This window comes from Branchiostoma floridae, chromosome 16 (genome assembly GCF_000003815.2).
Source record: "Branchiostoma floridae strain S238N-H82 chromosome 16, Bfl_VNyyK, whole genome shotgun sequence".
Classification (NCBI taxonomy): domain Eukaryota; kingdom Metazoa; phylum Chordata; class Leptocardii; order Amphioxiformes; family Branchiostomatidae; genus Branchiostoma; species Branchiostoma floridae.
In genome coordinates this window covers 10,339,977-10,362,264 of record NC_049994.1, presented here as the reverse complement: position 1 = coordinate 10,362,264, position 22,288 = coordinate 10,339,977, and the positions used below count along the sequence as shown (strand labels likewise).

General features: G+C 40.5%; 2 protein-coding genes across 2 annotated transcripts in view; both read right to left on the bottom strand.

Moving 5' to 3' along the window:
• Window positions 1–21,220, bottom strand: part of LOC118403101 (homeobox protein Hox-C9-like) — a 106,903-nt gene extending 85,683 nt beyond the window's left edge. Inside the window, exon 1 of the mRNA XM_035801581.1 lies at window positions 19,976–21,220. The gene's annotated coding sequence lies outside the window, so the exon portion shown is untranslated. The remainder of the gene's footprint in view (window positions 1–19,975) is intronic.
• LOC118403098 (homeobox protein Hox-A10-like) lies at window positions 713–7,516 on the bottom strand. Its single transcript, XM_035801576.1, has 2 exons — window positions 6,722–7,516; window positions 713–4,320 (listed from the first exon to the last, which is right to left on the bottom strand). Exons 1-2 carry the CDS (start codon window positions 7,419–7,421, stop codon window positions 4,031–4,033), a joined length of 990 nt encoding a protein of 329 aa, XP_035657469.1. The 5' UTR covers window positions 7,422–7,516; the 3' UTR covers window positions 713–4,030.
• Window positions 21,221–22,288: the final 1,068 nt, after the last annotated feature.

Below are 22,288 nucleotides of genomic sequence, written 5' to 3'. Positions count from 1 at the left end.
ACATGATGCAAACAAGCAAAGACCTACCCCTACACAGTGGCACAGACAAAATACCATGGCGAGATCGAGCAAAATACGATCATTTGGATACAATAGCCTCTTACTTGTGTGTATAATAAGCTCCATTGTAAACTACATCACATCATACAAGTGTTGACACCATGCAATTTCATACTCTGCGGTTTGAAATGACACCTATTTTTACAATTCATATCTCCGTGCATGGAAATGCAAATAAGAAATAAAATACAATGAGAATAATGAGATTCGCAAGTGAATATTTGGCGGGAAATTCGTCTACACTCATACAATTCGCTTAAAATACAAAGCACCCCTGTTTAGGACTTGATATGCTACTTCTACCACTAATTATATTACAATACAACACGTAACTACAATGTCTAGAAAATAAGAGAAAAATACGAAATGAGCGACCATTTTTTAAATATTAGACTACATCCATAGCCATCAGCCTATACTTCCACGGTACATCTTACAATTCCCTTTCCCTTGTCACATATACAAAACGTCGACGTTTGGCACCAGTGCTTATCAACAACTAGCCTTGACAATCGATCATTGGTACGACGTCATGAATGTTCTCTGGTCAGAATGTACAAATATAGTAGTGCAGTCCCTGGATAACGTACGCCCCCCTCCCACTCGGGGACATTGATAATAAACGTGTTTTTGTTTTTTTTTTCGTTTGAGAGCTGAGTTTGCCTAAAGACATTCATTTTATCGGATGTAAACTTAGATTGTCAGAACTACCAGTGATCGGTTTATCAGATGGTTTTACGACAGAAAGTCTACCTCTGACCGAGAAAAACATCCACGCCACACCTTTTACATTGACACTACATATTCACGTTTCTCTTTACAGGGTTATTTCAAATCGTCTGTTTTCTATCAGAATGCTAAAATTCTGTTATCAGAGACAGGAGCAAATTAGGTATTGTGTATTACATTGATGTATGAATATCATTATAATAAATATTTGGTTACATCATACAAGTATTCCTTTTCTATGAGCATATAGATATACCCAAATATCAATCAAAAGTGGTACTTGATATGACTGAATACTCCATCTTGCCTGAATAAGATGTATATTTCGGATAAGTACTTATGGCAGAAAAACATGAGAAAACACCCTGGGATTTGTACAAACACGCACCCACACTCGCACAACATACATTCTTGCTCGTGATGGATGAGCGTGGAGACCATGGACAACATCAGGTCAAAGGGCAACCGGATATGACGCACGCTTTTCCCAAGATTCATTGCTGACTTACTCTGATTTGTGCAAATATACATTGAGAAATCTCATTTCTGCTTTGACGTAACTACCACATTCGAATTCTATGAAATAGATTTGTCACCATGAATATCGCAGTGAATACGCTACCATTCTCTAGATGTCGTACACAGTACATAATATGCACAGGGAATGATTCTACTGGAATTGGATGTTTTGTGACACCAAAATTGGATGACCTATTAGGAAAAAGATGTATTGTATCACGATTGTTGGCTACCAGAGCTAGATGGATACAGAAAAACAACGCTATATGTTATCATGTGCACACACACAGATTCATAATAGCATTGCCATCTTCAGGGCAAGATGCTTCGGTCCGATCATTTATATGTACAATTTCACCATGGTCATTAAAACAGCAACCTCTTCACATGAATCGTACCAAAATACTGCTGCGTATGTAAAACATGGAGGAGTTTGAATGAGGTGGCAAATATAGCTCGTTAAGCGGTATGATGAATACACGATTGTCTCAGGTATGAAAAATTCAATGTTGGGGTGCCAGATACCGATATCACATACCATATATTCAGTTAAACATGGCAGTATTGAACATTTGTGGAGAGCAGTTGAAAGAGAGCCAGGGAATGCTCATGGGCCTACATTTATATTGTGGGTAAGTACATGACCTTGTGCCATTCGTTTCTTTTGGAAGTTTTGTAATGCTTTAGTAAGCAGGACATCAGCCAACTGTTGCCAGATGACCAGTCCTCGGTCCATGCCTGTTACAAGGTGACATGTCCTTGGTACACGCCTTTGATCTAAGCTTTAGAGACCATGAACTCAATCAACATAGCCCTTGACCCTTACGTAAAACACACACGTCTTGTCTTTCTTCCGGTTGGCCTGACAGCTTCATCTTCAAAGGATATTTTTGTGTGGAAAAAAATATGTATTCCTTAACTAATTTGGTTGACATCAAAATCATCGAAATTCAGATATTTGACCATGTTCCAGACATATTTCAGGACCATATGATGTTTGGAAAATTTACAGAGCTCGTTGTCATAGATTCCAAACATTTCATACAAACAGTACATAACTGGTCGAAGGGCCGTTGACTTTCTAATTGGTGTTCTATTTTGTGGCATCGGTACGCGAGAAAATACCATTGGCCGAATTATTTGATTCTTTTAGACTCTTAAGTGTTCAGAACAACATAACCCTTGCGATTCAAGGGGCATCATCATTTCGCCTTTTAAGTGATAACCCTATCCATAACTATAAGATGTTTCCATATATGGGCAAGTACCCGAGCGTGTATCATAAACGTGTGAGTCACCACGTCTTTGAAAGAAAATGTACTTTGTCTGCTTTATTCAAATGATGTTACAAATTTTCTCCACCGAAGTGGTAATGCTTCTTGCTCTTTTGAGATGGTTTGGGTCCTTGCAAGATTTAGTGCTGCATAGTGAGAAAGAAGCCTAAGTATCTCTAATGGAGACGAAAGACTGTGTGGTCTTTTGGATTACCACAATTACATGCCGAGAACCACTTTATGGCTAAGATTGCTCTTTCAGGGAATAGCGCTCCGTGTATCTCAGGGGGTTACAATTTAAGAACTAGAGTTTATAGGGGGCCGTGTATCTCGTGACCACAGTATCATTCCGACACCGTAGGAGCACCGGGTTACTTGCCCATAAATGAAACACATCGAAGGCTTGTACAAGGACAAAGCCATACCATTTGCATTCACTGCCGTAAAATAGCCACTGGGTTAACGGACCATTTTGTCGTTTTTCTTTTCTTCGAGCGAATTCGTAAACACATCAGCCAAGTTTGTGCAAACATTTGAAAGCTGTAAAAGAAAGGTAAACCGGCAATTTTTTCCTAAAGTTTTAGACAAACAAGTTAGCAAAAATTGATAACTTTAAAATATTCTTAAGAAATAGGATACATATTTACATGTCATGAATATATATATTTATATATATGGTGCTTGTTTAATGATGCTAGAACAAAGTATCTAAACGTGAAGAGAAATGAATTCATAGATGATGAACATTTTTATATCATTTATGTACAATTGGTTTGATTTCATGAAGATATGGCTTTCATATATAGATGAACATCCTTTGGTTTGGTTTAGAGATTTTGAGCATTGATTCTGGGAGTGAGGAGGGGGGAACTTGAGAGCATCTATTACACTGGGTTCGCCATAAAATTCATTGGAGTGATGACAAGTTACGGCCAAACTGCACGGAGAGCGAGGTTTGTTGGGTTAATCCTGGCGCTTTCCGGAGGTTAAATCTCTTTGATTTGTTGCTTACAAATCGATCTGTCGACTCCCAAAGGGCCAAGACGGAAAACTCCGCCGCCCTTACCCAACTCCTGCCAAGGTTTTAAATGCCATTCACACACCTCGCTATACGTACGGTTGGATGAACGCAAGCCGTCTGCAACTTTTATGTGCGTATTCTCGCATTTAAGTATCCCAAGTGAGTGTATATGTTATTTGGGGCGTTTAGACAGTATGCATCGTGGAATTTAACTGCGTTTTTATCACTTAACAATTATACACACGCCATGGCACCGTACAAAGTTCAAATTTCTGTCGTAAGGGGACTTCTAACACTACGTTGACACTACGTCAAAGAGACTTCATTGGTCGGTTGGAAACAGCAACAAATTTGTCTGATTGCTCTCTGCTGCTTGGAGGAGTGAGTTCAACAGCGGGGACCCAGCTCAACCGCTTCGGGACCATGTTCACCCTGAGACCGGCGCGACCGCCTGGTGCCCCCGCTCCTGCTGATTCCGTATCTGCTCCTCTCGTGCTTTGTTCATTCTCTTCATTTTCATCCGCCGATTCTGGAACCAGATTTTGACCTGCCGGTCACTCAGGTTCACGTGGCGCGAGATCTCCTGGCGCCGCTCTCGCGAGACGTACATGTTGAAGAGGAATTCTTTCTCCAGCTCGAGAATTTGGTACTTGGTGTACGGACACCGCTTCTTGCGCCCCACCCTCGGCGCCATCCAGCTTGTTGCTCCGCAGGAATCTGTAAAACAAGAAAAATCAGTCTCTCACTTGCTTCCATCTATCATAATACAAGAAAATTAAGCTAACCTTGTATCACTTCTACATAATGTATTTGGTACGTCTGAAAAGAGGAATACTTGTAATCAAAGATAATCGGGATCTGGATAGTTAGATTAGCACACTGTGTGAATGTGACACGAATAAAACGTTAAGCTATACACTAGTAATAGATCATGCACAATGCTATGGTAAACCATGGCATGGTCGAATCAAAGGCATCGCATTTTTATTGGTACTCTATCTTTCCTGTAGAGGAAAAGTCTTTTGTGTTTGGCGAAAGTTTTCACAGGATGCTGTTAGTAGTAGGATGCTGCGGCCTAGATTCGGTCCTCCCTAAATGACACCTCTAGTAGCCTCGACAATTTACAAGGGCGTCGTCACGAACGGCGTCCTCGCCAGGGCCGAGCAAACAACTTATATATCACGGAGAAGCCTTGCAAAGAGGCTTATTCTGTAAGACTCATTAACAGTATTGTAACTCGCGATGGGCGACCCCAAAGGTTGTAAATTGTAAAGCTCGGAATCCCACATGTACTAGAAGCGCCACCTAGAGGCTGGCGGGGAAAACGCTACCTTTATGGGGTCGAGAGTTTAATAATGATACCACCAACCACAATGATACGCGTACATGTGTGTAAGAGTCTTGAGAGCGTTTTATAGTCTTTTGTACGGGAAATTAAGGCCATCTAGGATACAGATAGGGCTATTGTTCTGAGGGACCTCGGACAGTGATGTGTCTACGACAAGCATGATTACTTACCACCGTGTACACAGGTTACAGATTTAATTTTCCTACCGTGGACACTTCATATCGTGGCGCGGCAGTGTCGTGGCTGGGGGCACGGCGGATAAAATCGGGTCTGATTCAAACAAAACCTCTTAGGAAATCTAGGCTCATCTTTGTTCGTAATTTAACGCCAGAATAGAGAGCGTAGACTGGTCCAAATGTCGCCCGATCTTGATAGATTTGCAGCCGAATGAGGAACAGGGGGGACATTGAATTAAAAGATCTCCCCCTCTCCGAGCAAAGTGCACGGGTTATGTGCGATTGTCTCCGCGATGGAGATGTAATGAAATTTGGAGACTGAACTTTTGGTGGGCGCGGGGGAGTCATGAGTCCTCGCACAGTCCCAAACGGGTATATTAAAGACATAGCACATTTGGATGCCATCTCGGTTATATGTTCTCTAGATGTTCTCCCTTAAATGTTGTAACAACATCACATGGTGTCTCCCCCAGCAACTACAGTTAATTTGAACATAGAGGGACCTACCAATGATTGTAAACATTACAAATAGGACGTTAAATGGAATCTAACTTCTTTGATGTGTATTTTTGCACACTTTTATCTTTTCCACTGATGTGATATGATTTGTACGTTCATAATGAACACGGATACTTCACATCTCAGAGGACAGTTGACTATGTCTATACGATGTCTAGGCCGTATGTTGGCAAGTTGGAGTTTGGAATTTTTCGGACCGCACAGGTGGATCTGGATGTTCTCAGACGGTTTAGCCTTTCTAAAGCCTAAACTAATCCAGGTTGGAAGAGCCAACAGAGTTTTCTTTACCAGAATGACCTCCAGAACCTACCCAACGCATGGTCAGCTTTGACCAATACCAGTGAAATATTTGCCTTATGGTATGTAGTCAAAGTCGATACTGGTTAGCTTAATCAGTAAAACATAGTCATACAATTGCATAGTTAAAAAAAAACTGCTTCCAAACTACTCAAATTGCAATAGATTAAAATACATTTCTATTAGTTGACGAAGAAGGTATTTGCCCTGGATGACTTTGATACGACCCCTAACATAGATATCATAGACCAGGGTCTGCCGTAGTATTTACTTGTAACGATACCTATCTGATAGGGGATTCAGTCTTTCCTAGGTATCTGAAGATGTAAGGAAACCTATTTCACGTTTTTCACGTATCTTGTGATATTTTCTGAGGGGCACATGTTCTTACGCACGCGGATTTGTCCCCGTATCGGTACACGCTATGATTCTGAATAGAGCAAATCAGGTTGACATAAGTCGTGGTGTTTTACACGAGGAAAGGATCGATTCCCTGTAGGTATAATTTACTACAACCTCTGAATTGTCAGAGGAGACCACGAAGGGGGTTCTATGATGAAAACGACCTACCCTTTCAGGAAACGTTTATCGTGGCAACCCCCTAGAGATGCCCATTACAACAGAAAGACATTTTTCATACGGAACACGCCAAATTGTAAGACCCATGTAGGTACATGTCGGGCAAGACGATCGGGATCTAAAACGTTTACGTATATACTACTCCTGATAGAATGTTATTGACTTTATGAGATAAGGATAATAAAGTAGGAGGGAGTACCTTGCAGAGGGCTTGCTCCGTTGGTGCTGCTAGGTATCGAGGCAGGGGGCGTGGAGCAGGCGGTGTTTGGGTGGGAATCGGCCCCGGAGAAGTTGTTGTTACCCACGGGTCCTGTCGTAGGGCCTGGCGGGGCACTCCACTGTCCGAGCCCGCCGGTGTGCTTCTCTGTAGCGGCGAATATTCCAGCTGATGGGGCCGTTGGTCCCCCTCCGTGCGTGGAGTTGGACAGCTTGTGATAGTCTTTATTATTGCTGCTGTACTGATATCTACTAAGGTAGTTGTAGTCAGAATGATGTGGTAGTTTCCTCTCCATGGGAAAGAACTGTGCCATCATACTGTCTTGACCGCACCCGAAGCGTTCGCTGGCACTCTTGGCACGGAAGTGGCTTTCTCTCTTGATGCCAGAGGATAGGGAGTAGTGGTCAATCGCCGAGGGTGTATAGTCCACGGCCTGTGTACCGTAGTAACCGCCTGTGATCCCGGGCCAAGGCGCGTCGTGGGGGGACAGGGACGAGGATAGGGCTCGCGCGTTGTGACCGTCCGAAGTCGGGGGGATGCGAGCACACGGCTGCCAGTGTGCACTGTCCAAAGCGCCGTTACCAGTCATACACAACCCGGGTCGGCCGTACAGGTTCGCGCTGCCGCCGCTAATGTAGGCGTCCAAAAGGAAACCTCCAGCAATAGGTGAGGAGCTTGTCATGGCTCGAGCTCATAATTTTCCTCTCCTAGGCCGCTGTCCCGCGACTTTCTCCGTAGCATATTTTATTCTAACTACCGTCAAGTCTACCTGCTCCTTTCTGCCCTACACTCTTAACACCACGTGACCGCACCCAGCCAATAAACACTCCCCTGTCGATCACACATTCCGATATACTCGACATTTGCCATCTTTTCAGATTATACGCCGAAAATGATTCTTTAAAAAAACCTCACAACTTTGGGATTCCCCTCTGCCCTATGCATCTATTGGCTGAGAGCTCGTAGGCTTGGTCGACACACGAACTAGATACATGTTTTTTATGGGGGTGTGTTTTAAGGTGCCACGTGCAGCGAAGAGTGGGATTCTAAGCCAAAGTTTGTGTTTCGCCAACCGCGCTGCGTTCAGGGGTGATTCTGGGGTCAGACTTTCTCCCGGGGCAGCGTCGCCTCCCCAACACACACCAAAAAACGACCCTGAACTCTTTTGTTCTTTTCCTGACAAAGAAACAAGCCGCTGTAACGACACTGCGTTGTCTCTGAAAAATGTCAAATGCAAACTATTGACACTGGCGTCCAACGGTGAGGACTTCCAGGCCTATTTTGAACACAAGAAGGCATTGTTCACCTTTTTTTTCTTCTAGTCTTCTTAAATCCTATAGTCATCGATCGCAAATGTCATTTCGGAATGTATTACGATATTTGCAAACGGCATTCGCTAATCCTTTTTCTTGATTTGTTGACCAATTAGTCGATGTAATTGCTTTTATTGCGTTTTTAATTCATTGCGTGCATTGTTCCCGATACATAAAAGACATTAAACATCTTAAATATTACGTTCGGTAAGCGCTGGGAACATTAGTTTTCCTTGTTTTTTTTGGTACGGGAAAGTCTCACCGCTAAAGCAGGTTGCGTCCCGGAGTGGTCCCCTGTGACGTTTTTTAGTGCACAACTGCGAAAGGTCAAAGGGTAGAACCTTTGTTCATTTAGTACAAGTGTGCATCCCACGTGACGGAGTTATAGACATTGGGTCTAGTGCTTCTAGAGTGCGGTGTAACCACACACACACCCTCCCCTCCCCCAACACGTTCCATCGCCTGAAAAATCACTGCAGTGTCTTACAGAGCTTAGAGATTTAGCAAGAGCGACCTTGGCATTGAGTTAGTACATAGCGGTTCTTCATTCAACCAGCTCACACCAGTTGTATCCGCGCAGTTAGTTGAAGTTATGTCAAAATGGTACACGAGAGCTTTTTTGGTACAGATGGAAGGTTTCTAAGCAAAATTACTTTTTCTTTCTATAAACTTGAATAAGCGTAGCCTGCTATCTTGTCACTCAAGCCCGCGAAGGTCTAAAAAGAACCTCATTGAGCCCCCTCATCGCGCGTTTTGCGTAGTTTGCTGCACTTCTGAAGAAATTATACCGTGGACGAGGATGGCAGTTAACGTTATGCCAACACATTGAACCAAGCCGTAACATTCAAAAATCAAGAACAGACACTTCGAAAGAAAAAGTCTGAAAGAAGAGAGGAAGTTACCAACGTCATTAGATACAAACTAGCGACCAAATTGCGCACGGGTTGAAGCCGTGGCCCTTTTTTTCTTCAACAAGTATCTTCAGGGGTCGCCAAGAGTTTGCGATTTAAAGCACCATAAAAGCGAAACATACATGTCTCCCCGACCCTAACCCGCGTCCTTAAACACGTTTACAAGCCAAGGGTGAAATTGAGTTCACGCGATAGTTCATGGGGTAAAAAAACGTGGTCCTGCGGGAATACCGAGCGAGAGAGACTCGGAAAGGAAGGGCAAGTCCTCAGGGAAACAAGTGACCCTAGCTAAGGGTATTAGATAGGAATACCAATTTGCGTAATGTCTCGGTATAAAGAGCCCTTTAGACACGCAAGTATAATATTTCATGCCTGTTGAATGTACAGTCTCTCTCTACAGGTGATACTCCGCAGGTGTCTGCCGCGAGGTGGTGAAAGTGTCGTAAAATCATCTCTTCAGGTTTGAAAGAACCTTCATCGATTTGCAATAAACATTCAACCCACCGTTTGAAATACGTCACCAGGTGTTCAAATCAGGGTTAGAAATTTTCCATATTCAAGGAAGACATAAAACTATTACTGCTGAAAATAGATAGAGACAAACAAATGCGAAACAGACGAAAGACTAAAATTCTAAAGATGGGCAAAATTTCATAAGGTCTGTATGACAACTTGTAGCTTTCATGGGTAACGGATGGGCTCTATAGAGCTTTAGATTATAAGAGTTTGTGTTACATAGACCAGAAAATCTACATCATCAACTATAGGAGAAAAAAGTCGAACCTTTATGACATATCTATATCTGACTACAAAAATAATACATCATATGAGAACCCAAGAACGCAGTTCACGTGTAAAAGTTATTAAAAGATAACGAACAAAATACGGTTATATATCTTGAGATAGCAATCTTAATGCACATCGTATTGGAGTTTTATAGCCCTAGAAGGTGTGACGAACTTATCTGTCTGCATGTACCGTTATGAGTTTCTTACAATATCAAAAAGCTTGACTGACAGGCGTGTGTGTACTTGTTTTTGTCTGTTTGTATGGCATACATGGTGAACCGCCTCATGGTGTAACACACCAGGTTTGTACTTAACAGTACTGTACTACAAGCTGCATATCTGGACAGATTTAATAGATCCACTCACACTGAGATGAACCATACTCGTGTTGATAAGTGTGGTGGGTTCTTTAACATGCTAGAGAAGTGGCTCTTCTTAAAGCACTGGGCCCAGTCCTATCCGAGGGTAGTTTGGGTCATTTTTTGGTCCTTTACGTTGGGAACATTGCAAAACGGCGAAAAAAGCCGTTTTGCACTTGATACAGGAAACAAAAGTACGAACTATACCTATTCAATTTCATTCTATAGTAGGCTGCAAGGGAAGCTAAGGACGTCTACACAAGAGCGCGCGCCACTATTTTGTACGAAGATCTTTCCTAGCCTGAAGCCAGCTAATACTGTATCCCATTAAACCCGTTTCGGTCAGAAAATTGTGTAGATAGAGCCTTTTGATCTCTAAAGTAGAACAGTAGATGACCATCGGTACATAGGCCAATGACCAGGGTTGTAAAAACGGTGGGTATCTCCGCTCTCACGGGGGTCATCTCTCAAGAGGTCCGCTTATCAGGTTCACGTAAAACGCACGGAAGAAACTCTTACTGCCTGTATGTACCGCCGATAAAATTCAACTCCGTCTCAGAAAATATACCATGCTAGCAAAGAAATAACTAGGTACTTGAAGAAATTACATCTAGATGCCTCATCTTAAAGATATGATGAGGTTTAAGGCGTTACCTTGTTGAGGTGAATGTCTATTGTCTCGATACATCCGTTTTCTTGTGTCAAACCTGCGCGGAATGTTGACACCCAACAATCTTATCTTCCACAACAGGATGTCTGCTTATTTTGACATTGCCTCCTGAAATTTTTTACTTCTAATCTTAAAGAAAATTGGTAAAAATAAGACGTTGAAGGCAAGGATTGACTAAGCTGAAGGTGGATCCGTTTTTATTTTACGATCTCTGATCATTTGTTTTCTTCTTTCAGTCGACTGACAGGAGGGTCCAAGTCTAAAATCGAACACCTGGTTTGAAAGTTTAAACAAACGACCCCCTTTCACCTTTGTGTATACAAAACACCGGGACGTCTTGCCGTTTCCGTGATAAGAAGTAAACGACTTCTGACATATCGTCCTTCACATCTTGATGCTGCCAAGTCTTTGATCCATTAATACGGTGTAAGTCTTATCTCTTGGATCCATCTTTTGCACCTGCGGGTAAAGCCTGGGCAGCCGAGTGGCGGAAGGTTGTGTGTTCCCCGTGACTTCTGCACAGATAAAAACCCGCGATAACCGGCCCGAATGTACCGGTCATTAATCTGAAGCTACTTTCTATCTGAGGATGTGATCAAGGTCCCTATGATTTAACCTTATAGTACTACCCCCTGGCACTTTACATTATCTCCCGTGTCTTCCTTCCTTAGTTAACCATGTCTATACACAGAGATAGATCTTTATGAAATCATCCACCATACGAATATGATAAAGGTCCCATGTCGCCTAAAACCCCTACGGAATACTTTTAACATCGCCTTTGTTTACACCTGATGAAAGAACAAGTGAAGCGCGGTAGAAATTCACTTACAATCCGGGAGTAGCTACAAATGCCCCTTTAAAACATTAGCAACAATGTCACGTAGAAAACATTATATCGAACACAATACCTGCTTTGACTAAAGGTAAACTTATTCGTGTGTAATGGGTGGTAAATAATATGTAATGACTACAATAAGTCACAAATCACTTGGGGCTAATCATTAGTGAGTAACTATATATATATATATATGTGAGCAAGCAGCGCAAACAGTGTCATTACAAAAAAGATTATAAGGGGCGTTTTTACAAGAGTAGTACAAGAGTCTTTAAGATACATCAAGTATTCCTTATGCCAGTCTTGTTTTCTTAAGGTACGTAATTGTCAGAGACTGTGTCTTGCGTTAAGTAGTGGTCACACTGGTATAACAAGTATACTAAGGTTACATGATTTTCACACTATGAGGTGTAAAAGCCACGACCCTGACACCCTTTTACTGTAATAAAAAACTTACTAACCTAGTATTGGTGGCTCCCTCAATTATGGTCGTCCTACATCATACTTAACCAGAACAATGGAGCTAACAAACCAGGCATAAATTGCTGTAAATGCTTAAAAGGTACGTGTCAACATTAGATCAGTCTTTGTTGTTCTTATGGGTGCTTTTATTTTTACATACGAGTACCTTGACCCCTAAGGTTGGAGGTTATCTGACCCCGACACCAAAATGTGTTGGTGATCAAGACCCCCAAAACATCGCGAGGATTGGCGTGATTACGCGCGAGTTCTTAGTGTTGCTATCTTTTTATACAGGTCCGAGATTATGACAGCCGTGAACAACAAACACCATAAACGATGTGTCACCAAGGTCTGTACATTTTAACCTAGTTTGCATAACCTTATAGACCACAAATTTAGGTGCACCAAACATTTCCGATGTTTCAGACGTTTTAGCAACCATGTAACAGTCGCAGTATGGATTCTTTTGCGTGTCAAATTTGAAACAGTCTGCACAGAATTCCTCCTAGAATTTCTTATCTTTGGTGTTACGGAGGTCAAAGACCTATAGATGATATTTCTTATGTAAAACAGTCTTATGGTTAAGATTTATATTTGTATCAACGTCCGCTATAATTATGTGCAGGTGTTTTAGTTTTGACTATCATGATATCTTGATATGCGTGCAAAACAGTACGGAATCAGACAATATGCCAAGATCTCTATGCGGTCCCAATGCAATACATCCACAAGGCTAGATAGGCTATTTACGTGTTACTGCGCCCAGGCAACTGGCCTAACAAGGTTTTTAAGCTGTGTGAAGGACTGTGTCATGTTTTGGGATATTTCATGGAAAGATCACCTCATTCTTCAACTACCAATATAAGACTTCTATTATAGCAGACATTTAATAATAATAATAATAACATTTGATAGATAAAGACCTCAACAGGCATATTTGAACCTTAAAACTTTACGAAGAAAACTTTGGTCTATGAGTTTGTATCATGGAGAAAAGTTACGTCGTTGTTTGTAATCTTTTCTATATCATGGATATAGTGACGTATAGCTGCTGACCATGTCATCTGTATAGTGATGATATTTTACAGTATTCACGTACGCGTTGGTATCCTTAGATGTATAAACAAGGATTGAAACAGGCACAAAACTAGCTTTACATTACCTACATGTATTCTCGCGTCCCTGGTAGCAGTAAATGGTGATTGTCGACAAACCCCGCAAGCCTATTGCCACAGGCAAAAACACTACTCACTGAATTGACCCCTATCGTACAATTAGGATATACAGCAAGCTCAGTAGTGGTTAACACAACGTTGTGGTGTGCACATGTGCCCATTGTCGACCTCTAGTCTACCTCGGTTCTCCAGAGCTGTAAATTCTCAGCCTACCCTCACATTAACTCGAAGTTAAACTTTGCTGTGTCTAGACTAGATGACCTACTTGAAAACACTTGCCTTGTTGTGTGTCTGGTAGCGGCATCCCGAACTGGGTTAAACGTGTGGTGATTTTAACACCCAGCTTAGAACGTGTGAGAAAAGCAACCTACATTTTAGGAAAAAGTACTTTAAGTGTTTGCGGATACATGTAGGTGTTGCTGTCTTCTCCTAGTCGATGGCTAGATAGTCCAAGGTGTCAAAACTGGTTTTTGGTATTCCCCTTATTGTTTCAAAACAACGAAAGAAACAGAATCTAACATAGAAAAGGGATGCAAAGTAATATCCGAGCATAGTAAATGCAAAGTGTCCAAAAACAAGCTAAGATATTGCTTGAAAAATACATACATTTTAAATGCATCTAGGAGAGAGAAAAATAACTTCGAATAGTGCATTGATAACTAGCTGTAAGTAAATATTACAATTCTATGCTTGTTAGTGCTTTTTAGAATTTGTATGTGGTTTGAGGAAAGTATCATTGATACAGCTAGAAATGTGGGTAAGAATATGGGTGTTTTCATTCGATTGAGCTTCTGATTCTGCTCAAATTGAACAGTCTTGGTTTATGGCATTTCATTTGGCTTCGTTTGTGCACCAGTAAAATATGGAGGTTAAAAAGGTCTTCATCAAATCATATGTTATAATTCTCCATCAAGACGTTCCGATTGCTATTGATGTACTCTCTTTCAACTATAAGGATGAATTCATAAAGGAAATAGATTAACTGTAATGTAATTCTAAATCATAATCAGTTTACATGATTTGATTTCGTCCATGTACTTTTGATAAAAGGCAGTGAAATCACAGCAATCATTCTCAAAGCAAAACATGTTTGGACCTTATTCACATCAAACTAACTGAATACTTGAATGTTTTATAACAGATATTTCAATATTTTTGTTATGATACAGTAAAACCTATGTCGGATGATTCTATGCCTAGTTTTAAGATACGGTTGGTCCTCTTGCCATATTCTGAAGATCACGATCACGCACGGACGAATCGAAACGATAAGTAAAAAAAAACCCTGAGCGATCAGCCATATAAACTAAATGAAGATTTTCATAGATGTAAAATATTATTTGTATTGCTTTAACGAAATCTGACGAACAGTACATTGGAAATCACACCAGTGATGTACAACAAATGCGTTTTCGTATCTATACTGTGCGGATATGTTAGTCGTGATAGTACACGCACACAGTCTTTTCAGGTTCTAACACTTGCTGAAGAATAAGATCTTTCTTCAGCACGGGAAAAAAATAGAAAAAAAAAACAGAAAATCTAGCATCGAATACAATACAAATTCTATCAACTCATGAGCATCAGAATTTTTAGCATTACGTATGGTCAATTTACAACGCAGACGCTTAGTTTTTAGTAATAACAACGTAGCTGTAGTGAATGCATGATACTGTGTTTGTTACACGGAGCATGTTGCAGTTGGGTAAAGAAAAATGTTCGGCTGCACCTCTGATTTGTAAAATTCTACTACATCATTCAGTCAAGAATTCTTGCAAACCCAAGGAAATAAGGTTGTAGAGAGCTTGGGTTTAACTGCAAATTTGGAAGTCTGTTTTACATGTAAGATTCGTTTTGAAATAACGGCAACCAAATGAAATGTACTTACAGGTGAAGCTGTACAAAATACAAAACGACAACGATTCTTAGTTTTTCTGATCGCTTAGATTTTTGGCTTGAAGTATAGTATGATCTAAATGTATTTGTCTGGGATACTGTTTGTCTCTATTACACAGTTTTAAATACAAAGAAATCTGACACAGAAGTTCAATGAAAACGTAGTTCACAACAACGGCGCACAATCTTTGCCATGGTTGCATTACTGCCGAACAAATCTTTGGCCGTTGTTTTCATACAATTCAGCATAGAAATATAGCAAACTTAGAGGTATCGAGCTTGTTGTATCAGTTGAACTCTATATATTCGTTTTGGAATATCACATGTAGTTGCTGCCGTCACATATCACAATTGTTTTATCATAGAAAATGGATGACACAAGAAGCTACTTGTTCATGGCTAACCGTGCAGCGAATGTATTCTCCAACTACAAGGTTTCAGTCGGGGTAGCTTCTAGCGGTTGCAATTTTTTTGAGAGAGGTAGATTTTAAAAATTGCGGCCACTACATACTATCCACCAACCAAAGCTTCTACTTGGAGAATAGTGAATACAACGGATGGAGGGAGAAGGGAGTACATTTTTGTAAATGTTCTCATTACGATTCTGCAAGAAAAAGTGTTTTTTGAAGCAGTCGTCACAATTTCCCCAACAAGCTTTGACCATCTAGAACGGCTGAAAAAAAAACTACATTTCTACTAAAATTACCAAACCCACTTATTGAAAACGTAGGAATATTAATAAGCTGCTGAACTCAAATAAAAAATCAAACACCCAGTATTGTACAGGAAAATGTCAGATAGATCTTACAGACAAGATATTTTCTTAAACCTTTTTTTTACGTTATCGTGTGTAACTGTGTGCTCCCTTGCACTTAGCCTTTGGGTATGAATTTGCAACTAAAGGTTATCGTTATAACGGCGAGTTTTTCCCTACACACCCCATCCCAAAGGCATGATACTTTCTTTGTCTTCGTGGAATTACATCCTTCTGCCCACGGTGTTTATAACAAGCTAAGGAAAGAAGCGGTAAATTTTGACTTCTGTTGCAGGGAGAAATTAAAAGTTTTTTGCTCCATGTTTGGTCTTGGTCTAGTCGAGTATTTCCGTCAAAGGTTCTATCTTAAAGAACGCGTCTTGATAAACGATCAACCCCAAGAGTGGTGCCAAATACCGGGCAAAGAGATATCGACTTGGGGTAAAGGGCTCTAGTAGTATTTGCCGTTCTTGTATATGCTTTGAGAGGTGCATTTCGTCAACTGGTTGGCTTATGTTGAATAGTTATAGACAAGCATTATCATGAACACAATTCAAACATACAACTAAGACTGTTGAATGTTGTTGGTAGTTTTCGAATTCTGCAGAAGTTCTGATTTTTATTCAACTTACAATATGCGATGCAAATATCCAAAATAAACAAACAAAAATGCCTCGTTGTAAATGATAAAACAGGCACAAACACACGAAACGCTTTGCTACCAAAACACTGTGTTCTGAATGTGATAAGTTCCCTTTGTTATAAATATGAATATAGGAAAATTACCCGTGTTGATATTTATGTAGCTGTTTACCTTCTTGCACAGTATACAGCCATGCATTGCCCACCCGCATTGTTTGTACTATAAAACACAATCACAGAAAGCATGAAAGAAACAGCAAGTAAATATGAAGTGAGTACCTAAAGTAATTGAAAGTTGATTGAAGCATTCATCATTTGTTGCAGGCTTTCGGTTTCCCTTCAGTGAAACATTGCGCGCGTTTTCTCATTTGTTGTGGTTGTTTCAAAATGTATTGTCATTTTACCAATTTATCATTGTAAAACGCCATACTTTATGTCTATGTTTTGTCAAACACATGTGCGGTCACGTATTTGCTAAAACTAATCACGTTCATATGAAGATAAACACACATTTGGAACCTCAATACTTATTCATGTCCAAAACCTGCGTGTGAGTAGTTAATACAGCACACGTTCTATCAGACCCCTAGCATGAGATTAATGCTAGTTTACAAGTACAATAATTTGTCTGTTTCTTTACTTTTTTGTAACTATGTAATATATGGGTCTGTGTTTCTGAAATAAATAAAACTGAAATACCAAAAATGTACAATTTAGAAGATAAAAAACAATGTTTTTTTTTTCAAATTGCTATTTATCAGTTCATTTTGCTACAATCATTATGGTATGACTTGGTGTACACTTATTCTGTTTTTTCTTGAATTTGACTGACTGTCCCGAAATGCTTTTTATTCACTCAGGGTTTTCTCCCGTTATCATTTAAGTGTGTGTATGAGAATTAAAGCGAGTTAGAGTTTAAAAAATAACAATAAAGTGAAAATTATTTGCTTAAAAAATGGATTGCGTGAGTATGTGAGTGTAAAGAAGTATTTGTGGAACGAAAAAAGCCTTCTTGACTTGAACACCAAAAACTGTACAGCCACAACTGACATCATATAGATGTATACCATCACAGTGCTTACAGGTATGGTCGAAGATTTCTGTTTTAAGAAAACACCGGAACTATTTGAAAACACCATAGTATCGTGTATGCTTTTCTACTATAGTTTGGCTGTTTCTGTTCCACCATGATGTCACAAATACTAGTCACAAATTCTTTTCACTGACTGAAAATCTAGCAAGGAACTTACCATACGAATAAATTTCAAAATGACTGGACCTTTATTTTTGTATTAGCCAATCAAATCACAAAATAGTTCCTACAATTTTGACAGCATCAAAATGAGTCAAGAGTACGCATAGCTTTGGCTTTTTGCATCTGCAGTGTTGGACATTAATTGTATCAGCGGCCGCCAGAACGGAAAAGTCCGAACCGCCATTTTGAAAACTGTCATGGCCCATGGTTGACCTTACCACAAGGACAAGCGCCATTTTTCTTCCGCCATGATGAAGTGCATTGCTGACAGAAACCTTCCACGGGACTATTTTCTCTTGATCAAATACACTATGGGTGCATCGTTCTGATTGGGTAGCCAGTACACAAAACGTAATTTGTAAAATCAGTACTATTTACGGAGAGAATGGATTATACAGAAAGCAATACGGGGCTCTAAATTATAGTACTGTATCCCGAGTTCGTGGACAAAATACCGTTAAATTTGGAAGCATGTGTTGTTGTGTGTGTGATTTATTGATACCTCTTCTCTTGCTATCTTTGTCATTGTCAGTCTCCCCTGTAAAATATGTTTGTTTATTTTTCATCAAATGTTTGGGGGCGATGTTTTGGTTTCAAATCCGGTATCTTTGATAATATCTATATATCAATACATATATCACGGACGATTGTTATGCTTAACATAGACAATCTGAATGATTTTGAAATGGCTACGGATATGTTAAGGTAGAGTTTATTTCCATGGGGTAAGCTTTGGAGTTTGTGCTTGTGTGTTTTAAAGATGTACTCTCTCTGTTTCTATGTTACAGTGAAGAAGAAAGAAAGCAAAAAGGGTCTCCAATAGACAGACGCCTCAACAATCGCTACAAAACCACAACAAACCTCTGCAACATGAAACGAAGAAGAGAAGAAGCAATCAGAAAATTCAGAACGTCAAGAGAAATTCACAAGCGGAACACATAGGTCACACCAAGAGACTGCCATAGCACGTCAAATCCACATCCGACCGTCTGTGCCAAAATGAACCCGTGAACTTTAGTTGACACAAAAGATGTTTTTCGCACAGGTGAAACGCTTGGAGGAACTATTCGTGTTATGCAACCGCTCTCTATAGTTAACGATGACCAAATTTCTTTCCTGTGCCCTGACAGAGGGAACGGATGCCGTTTTGTAAGCAGAATTAGAAGAAGGTATAGCCCAACCGCCGTATCCAGAATAGTTGCGGCTTTGCCGGACATCTAAGGGGAAAATCTGGGTTGAAAGTCGGGTTAATAAGTCTCTAAGGTGGTTTTAAGATTTCCGATCCATTGGGCGTCTAGAAGAAACTATGTTACCCACTTAGATTTAAGTACGCTTGTGCCTCTAGTGTTTAAGTGTGGGTTGATTGTACTAGATATTTCATGGTTGATTCGTTTATTATTTCTAACCAAAGTAGCGACGTATTTTGTGAAAAGTTAAAGGCATAAATGTGCTGCACGGTGATATATATGGCGTTATGAAAGCATAAAGTTGAGATAACGAAAGAAAAATGTATTCCGGTTTTACCAATGTCATCACGATGATTTTTCTTAACATGACGTCGCATTTTGTAACTGTCACAAATCGTTCAGTTGAACTCCCGCAATATGGCGTTTTTCTGGCCACATAATCTGGAAAGGAGAGGTACCAAAATGCGATTGGCAAAAGCTCAAGCCACGGATTAAATCTAGCTTATCTTCTTTGCCTGTCTACCGCCGGAACACTCGAAACACACGTCGACGAAATAATGCAGACGCAAACACTTGAAATATCCTGATATATGGTTCCCTATGGGTGTATTGCTTACGTCCGTCTCTATGTCTAATGTACAGAGTGTACACGCAATGTCTAGGGGCGGCTAAGTGGAGAGAATTGAGAAATGGCGCGCCTTGGCCTGACGGAATACCGATTCATCAGTTTGGATTGATGGTTGACGTTGCGACGTGTTTGGTCGGCGTTAAGGCTAGTGGCCGTGCCAGACAAATTGGTGCCTCCGCCGCCCCGCAAATATTGTAAAAAGGTATTCCGAGAGGATCTAGAACAAAGTCCGTCTGGTGCCCCTAGCCCGACGTGATGCATGTTGTCGCGAAACGAAAATCGGGGTCTATTTCAGCGGCGGAAATAGACACTGGCTAGCCTGGGGACGTGGAACAGACACGGGTGAAAGATCACTTACCAGAAACGAAGCACAGGGCTTGAGAAGTGTTAGAAGAAAGACAGACGGGCGCTCTCCCCGTACAAATCCCCGCACCGCGCCTCTTTACCTCCCCGTCTCTCCGTCTGGACTGTGCAGCTATCGTCAAAAAGCCAGCGTTTTACTAGGGAAACAGCTGTAAATCAAGCAGGTACAACAAAACATCATAAAAACCACCGGGGAACGCCAAGCAAAAGTTCCCAGACAACCGTGAAAGGTTTTTATTCGATGCGATTTTTATTTCTCTCTCTGTGGATTTCCTGGGCGACGCCTCTTCCTCCCGATCCCTCGACCCAGTTCGATGGTATCAAAAACCCCGGGGTGTCACCTGGGTACAGAATAGCACGCCGAACCCCTTCCTCTAATCCCAGATCATTTTCTGTGAGGTAAAATGTAGGCAGTCATACTTTTACGACTTTTATGCATAACCTATGTTTATCGGTATGCAAATGAGGCCCGTATACTGGAACGAGACGACATTTATAGGTAGTGACAAAATTAGGACGGCGGGAACTGTAACCAAATGGAGCGCGAGCCAACTTTTGACAGGCGTTGGCCCTGCTTGTTTTTTTCAAAGTTTCTGCAAATACAAAGGGACTGGTTTGGCCCAAGTACCTCTGCGCAAAAACGCCATCCAGTTTATGTACAAGTCTACATAAAGATGTCAACCTACGGGTGCATTTTTTTCTGAGCTTGTTGCAAAGAAAAATTACGACGCCTTCCTTTTGAGACAACCATAAATTGCGTTTTGTTTATGAGGCTTAAGCAAAGACGTTGGCCAAATCGTACGAAGTTGTTTGGGGTTCCAAAACAACACTTTTTAGCTCCAATTCGTCTGAGCGCTTTTGTGTAAAATATAACTGCAGTACATTGTAGTCCTTTTGTAGTACGTATAACTCTAAATGTACGAAAATTTGAATTCATATGATTTATGAAAATGCGCTGGTCTTGTTTTAGTTCAATCAGGGACGTAATCATAATACCTTTAATCATACATAAAGTTGTATGAAATATTACTTCAGAAACTGTGTGCTGTTTTGCGACGCGTACATGTGCAGTACCACCGAAACCTTTTCGCGGTGCGGTCGAACCAGAAAATTCACGGCCGATATGAATTCTGTGTCCGCGGAAAATTTAAAACTAGTCTGTCAATTTTTCGCACAAAAGAGGCAAACAAAATGGCAGCACTTACAACCAAAAATATGGATATATCATTCCGTTTTTTCAGAGTCCTGTGTAGAAATACCAAAGTAATATCTGACGTTATAAATGGAAGGATATGCGGCGATAGTACTGTTCTGTTGTGGAGGGTTTAGCTTTTGTACCATGGCGAAGCATAGCTAGGTACAAGATATATATGTTCTGTCACTTGTAAGTGTTGCCTATTATCAAAATAATATCGCAAGCGTCATGTATACTACAATGAAGATGTACAGTTTGTGAACGTGTAATTTTCATGGTTGTAATGGAACGAAGTCAGTCCTTTCTTTGATTTCATACCTCAGGTGGTACATTGGTATACAGCGCTACTTGTAATGCTTTAGAGTGGTCTTACATCAAAGCTAATGTGTAGGTTTTATTTGAGGAAGTCTATCTATCAATAGCGTGATCTCAAGGTGTGAGGGTGTGATATCGTTGTGTGGAACTCCTGAAAAATACTGTGATATATTTCTCACATTCACTGATAAATCCCACACGGGACTGATAAATCTTATCAATTGTACCGATTTTGACTTGATGTAAGGATGTGTATCAGACGAAAAACCCACACGAATGTTAAAATTATACTATATGCTATGGAATCAAACGAAAGATATTATTAAAGTTTTTTGAGCGAACGCTACTACAGTTTTTGTTTGGATTTCTTGGTATGAGTGAATATTTGTATACGTCTAAAACTGAGTGTCATGAGTGACTGTTGGCTATCAGGTACATGTGTTTTAAAGTTATCCATACGAGTTGTTTAAATCATTTCGATTTCAATCAGATATATCACTGGTAAATACGTGCTTGCTATTTTCAAAACAAGGACATTTCGTTCCCTTCAATACACGAAATGGCAATGCATGCATGCACACCACATTACTGTAGCGAAAATACTTAAAGAAACTCATTTTCCGATGGCAAATGTAACGAATATATAAAGGGACAATTCGCGAAATATTTGGACTATCATTACACAAAATGGAAAAGCAAATCAATTCTTGCAGGGCGTACATCAAATACACCCTGCGTCACAGTCAAATAATGTACTGGTATTTTTCAGTGAGTCCGAAACATATATTGTACCAGCAT

Excerpts from the sequence above, each read along its gene's own strand:
- LOC118403098 (XM_035801576.1), bottom strand. The coding sequence starts at position 7,421 with ATGACAAGCTCCTCACCTATTGCTGGAGGTTTCCTTTTGGACGCCTAC. Across the intron at positions 4,321-6,721 it reads CGGAGCAAGCCCTCTGCAAG|ATTCCTGCGGAGCAACAAGC; the intron begins GTACTCCCTCCT and ends CTTGTTTTACAG.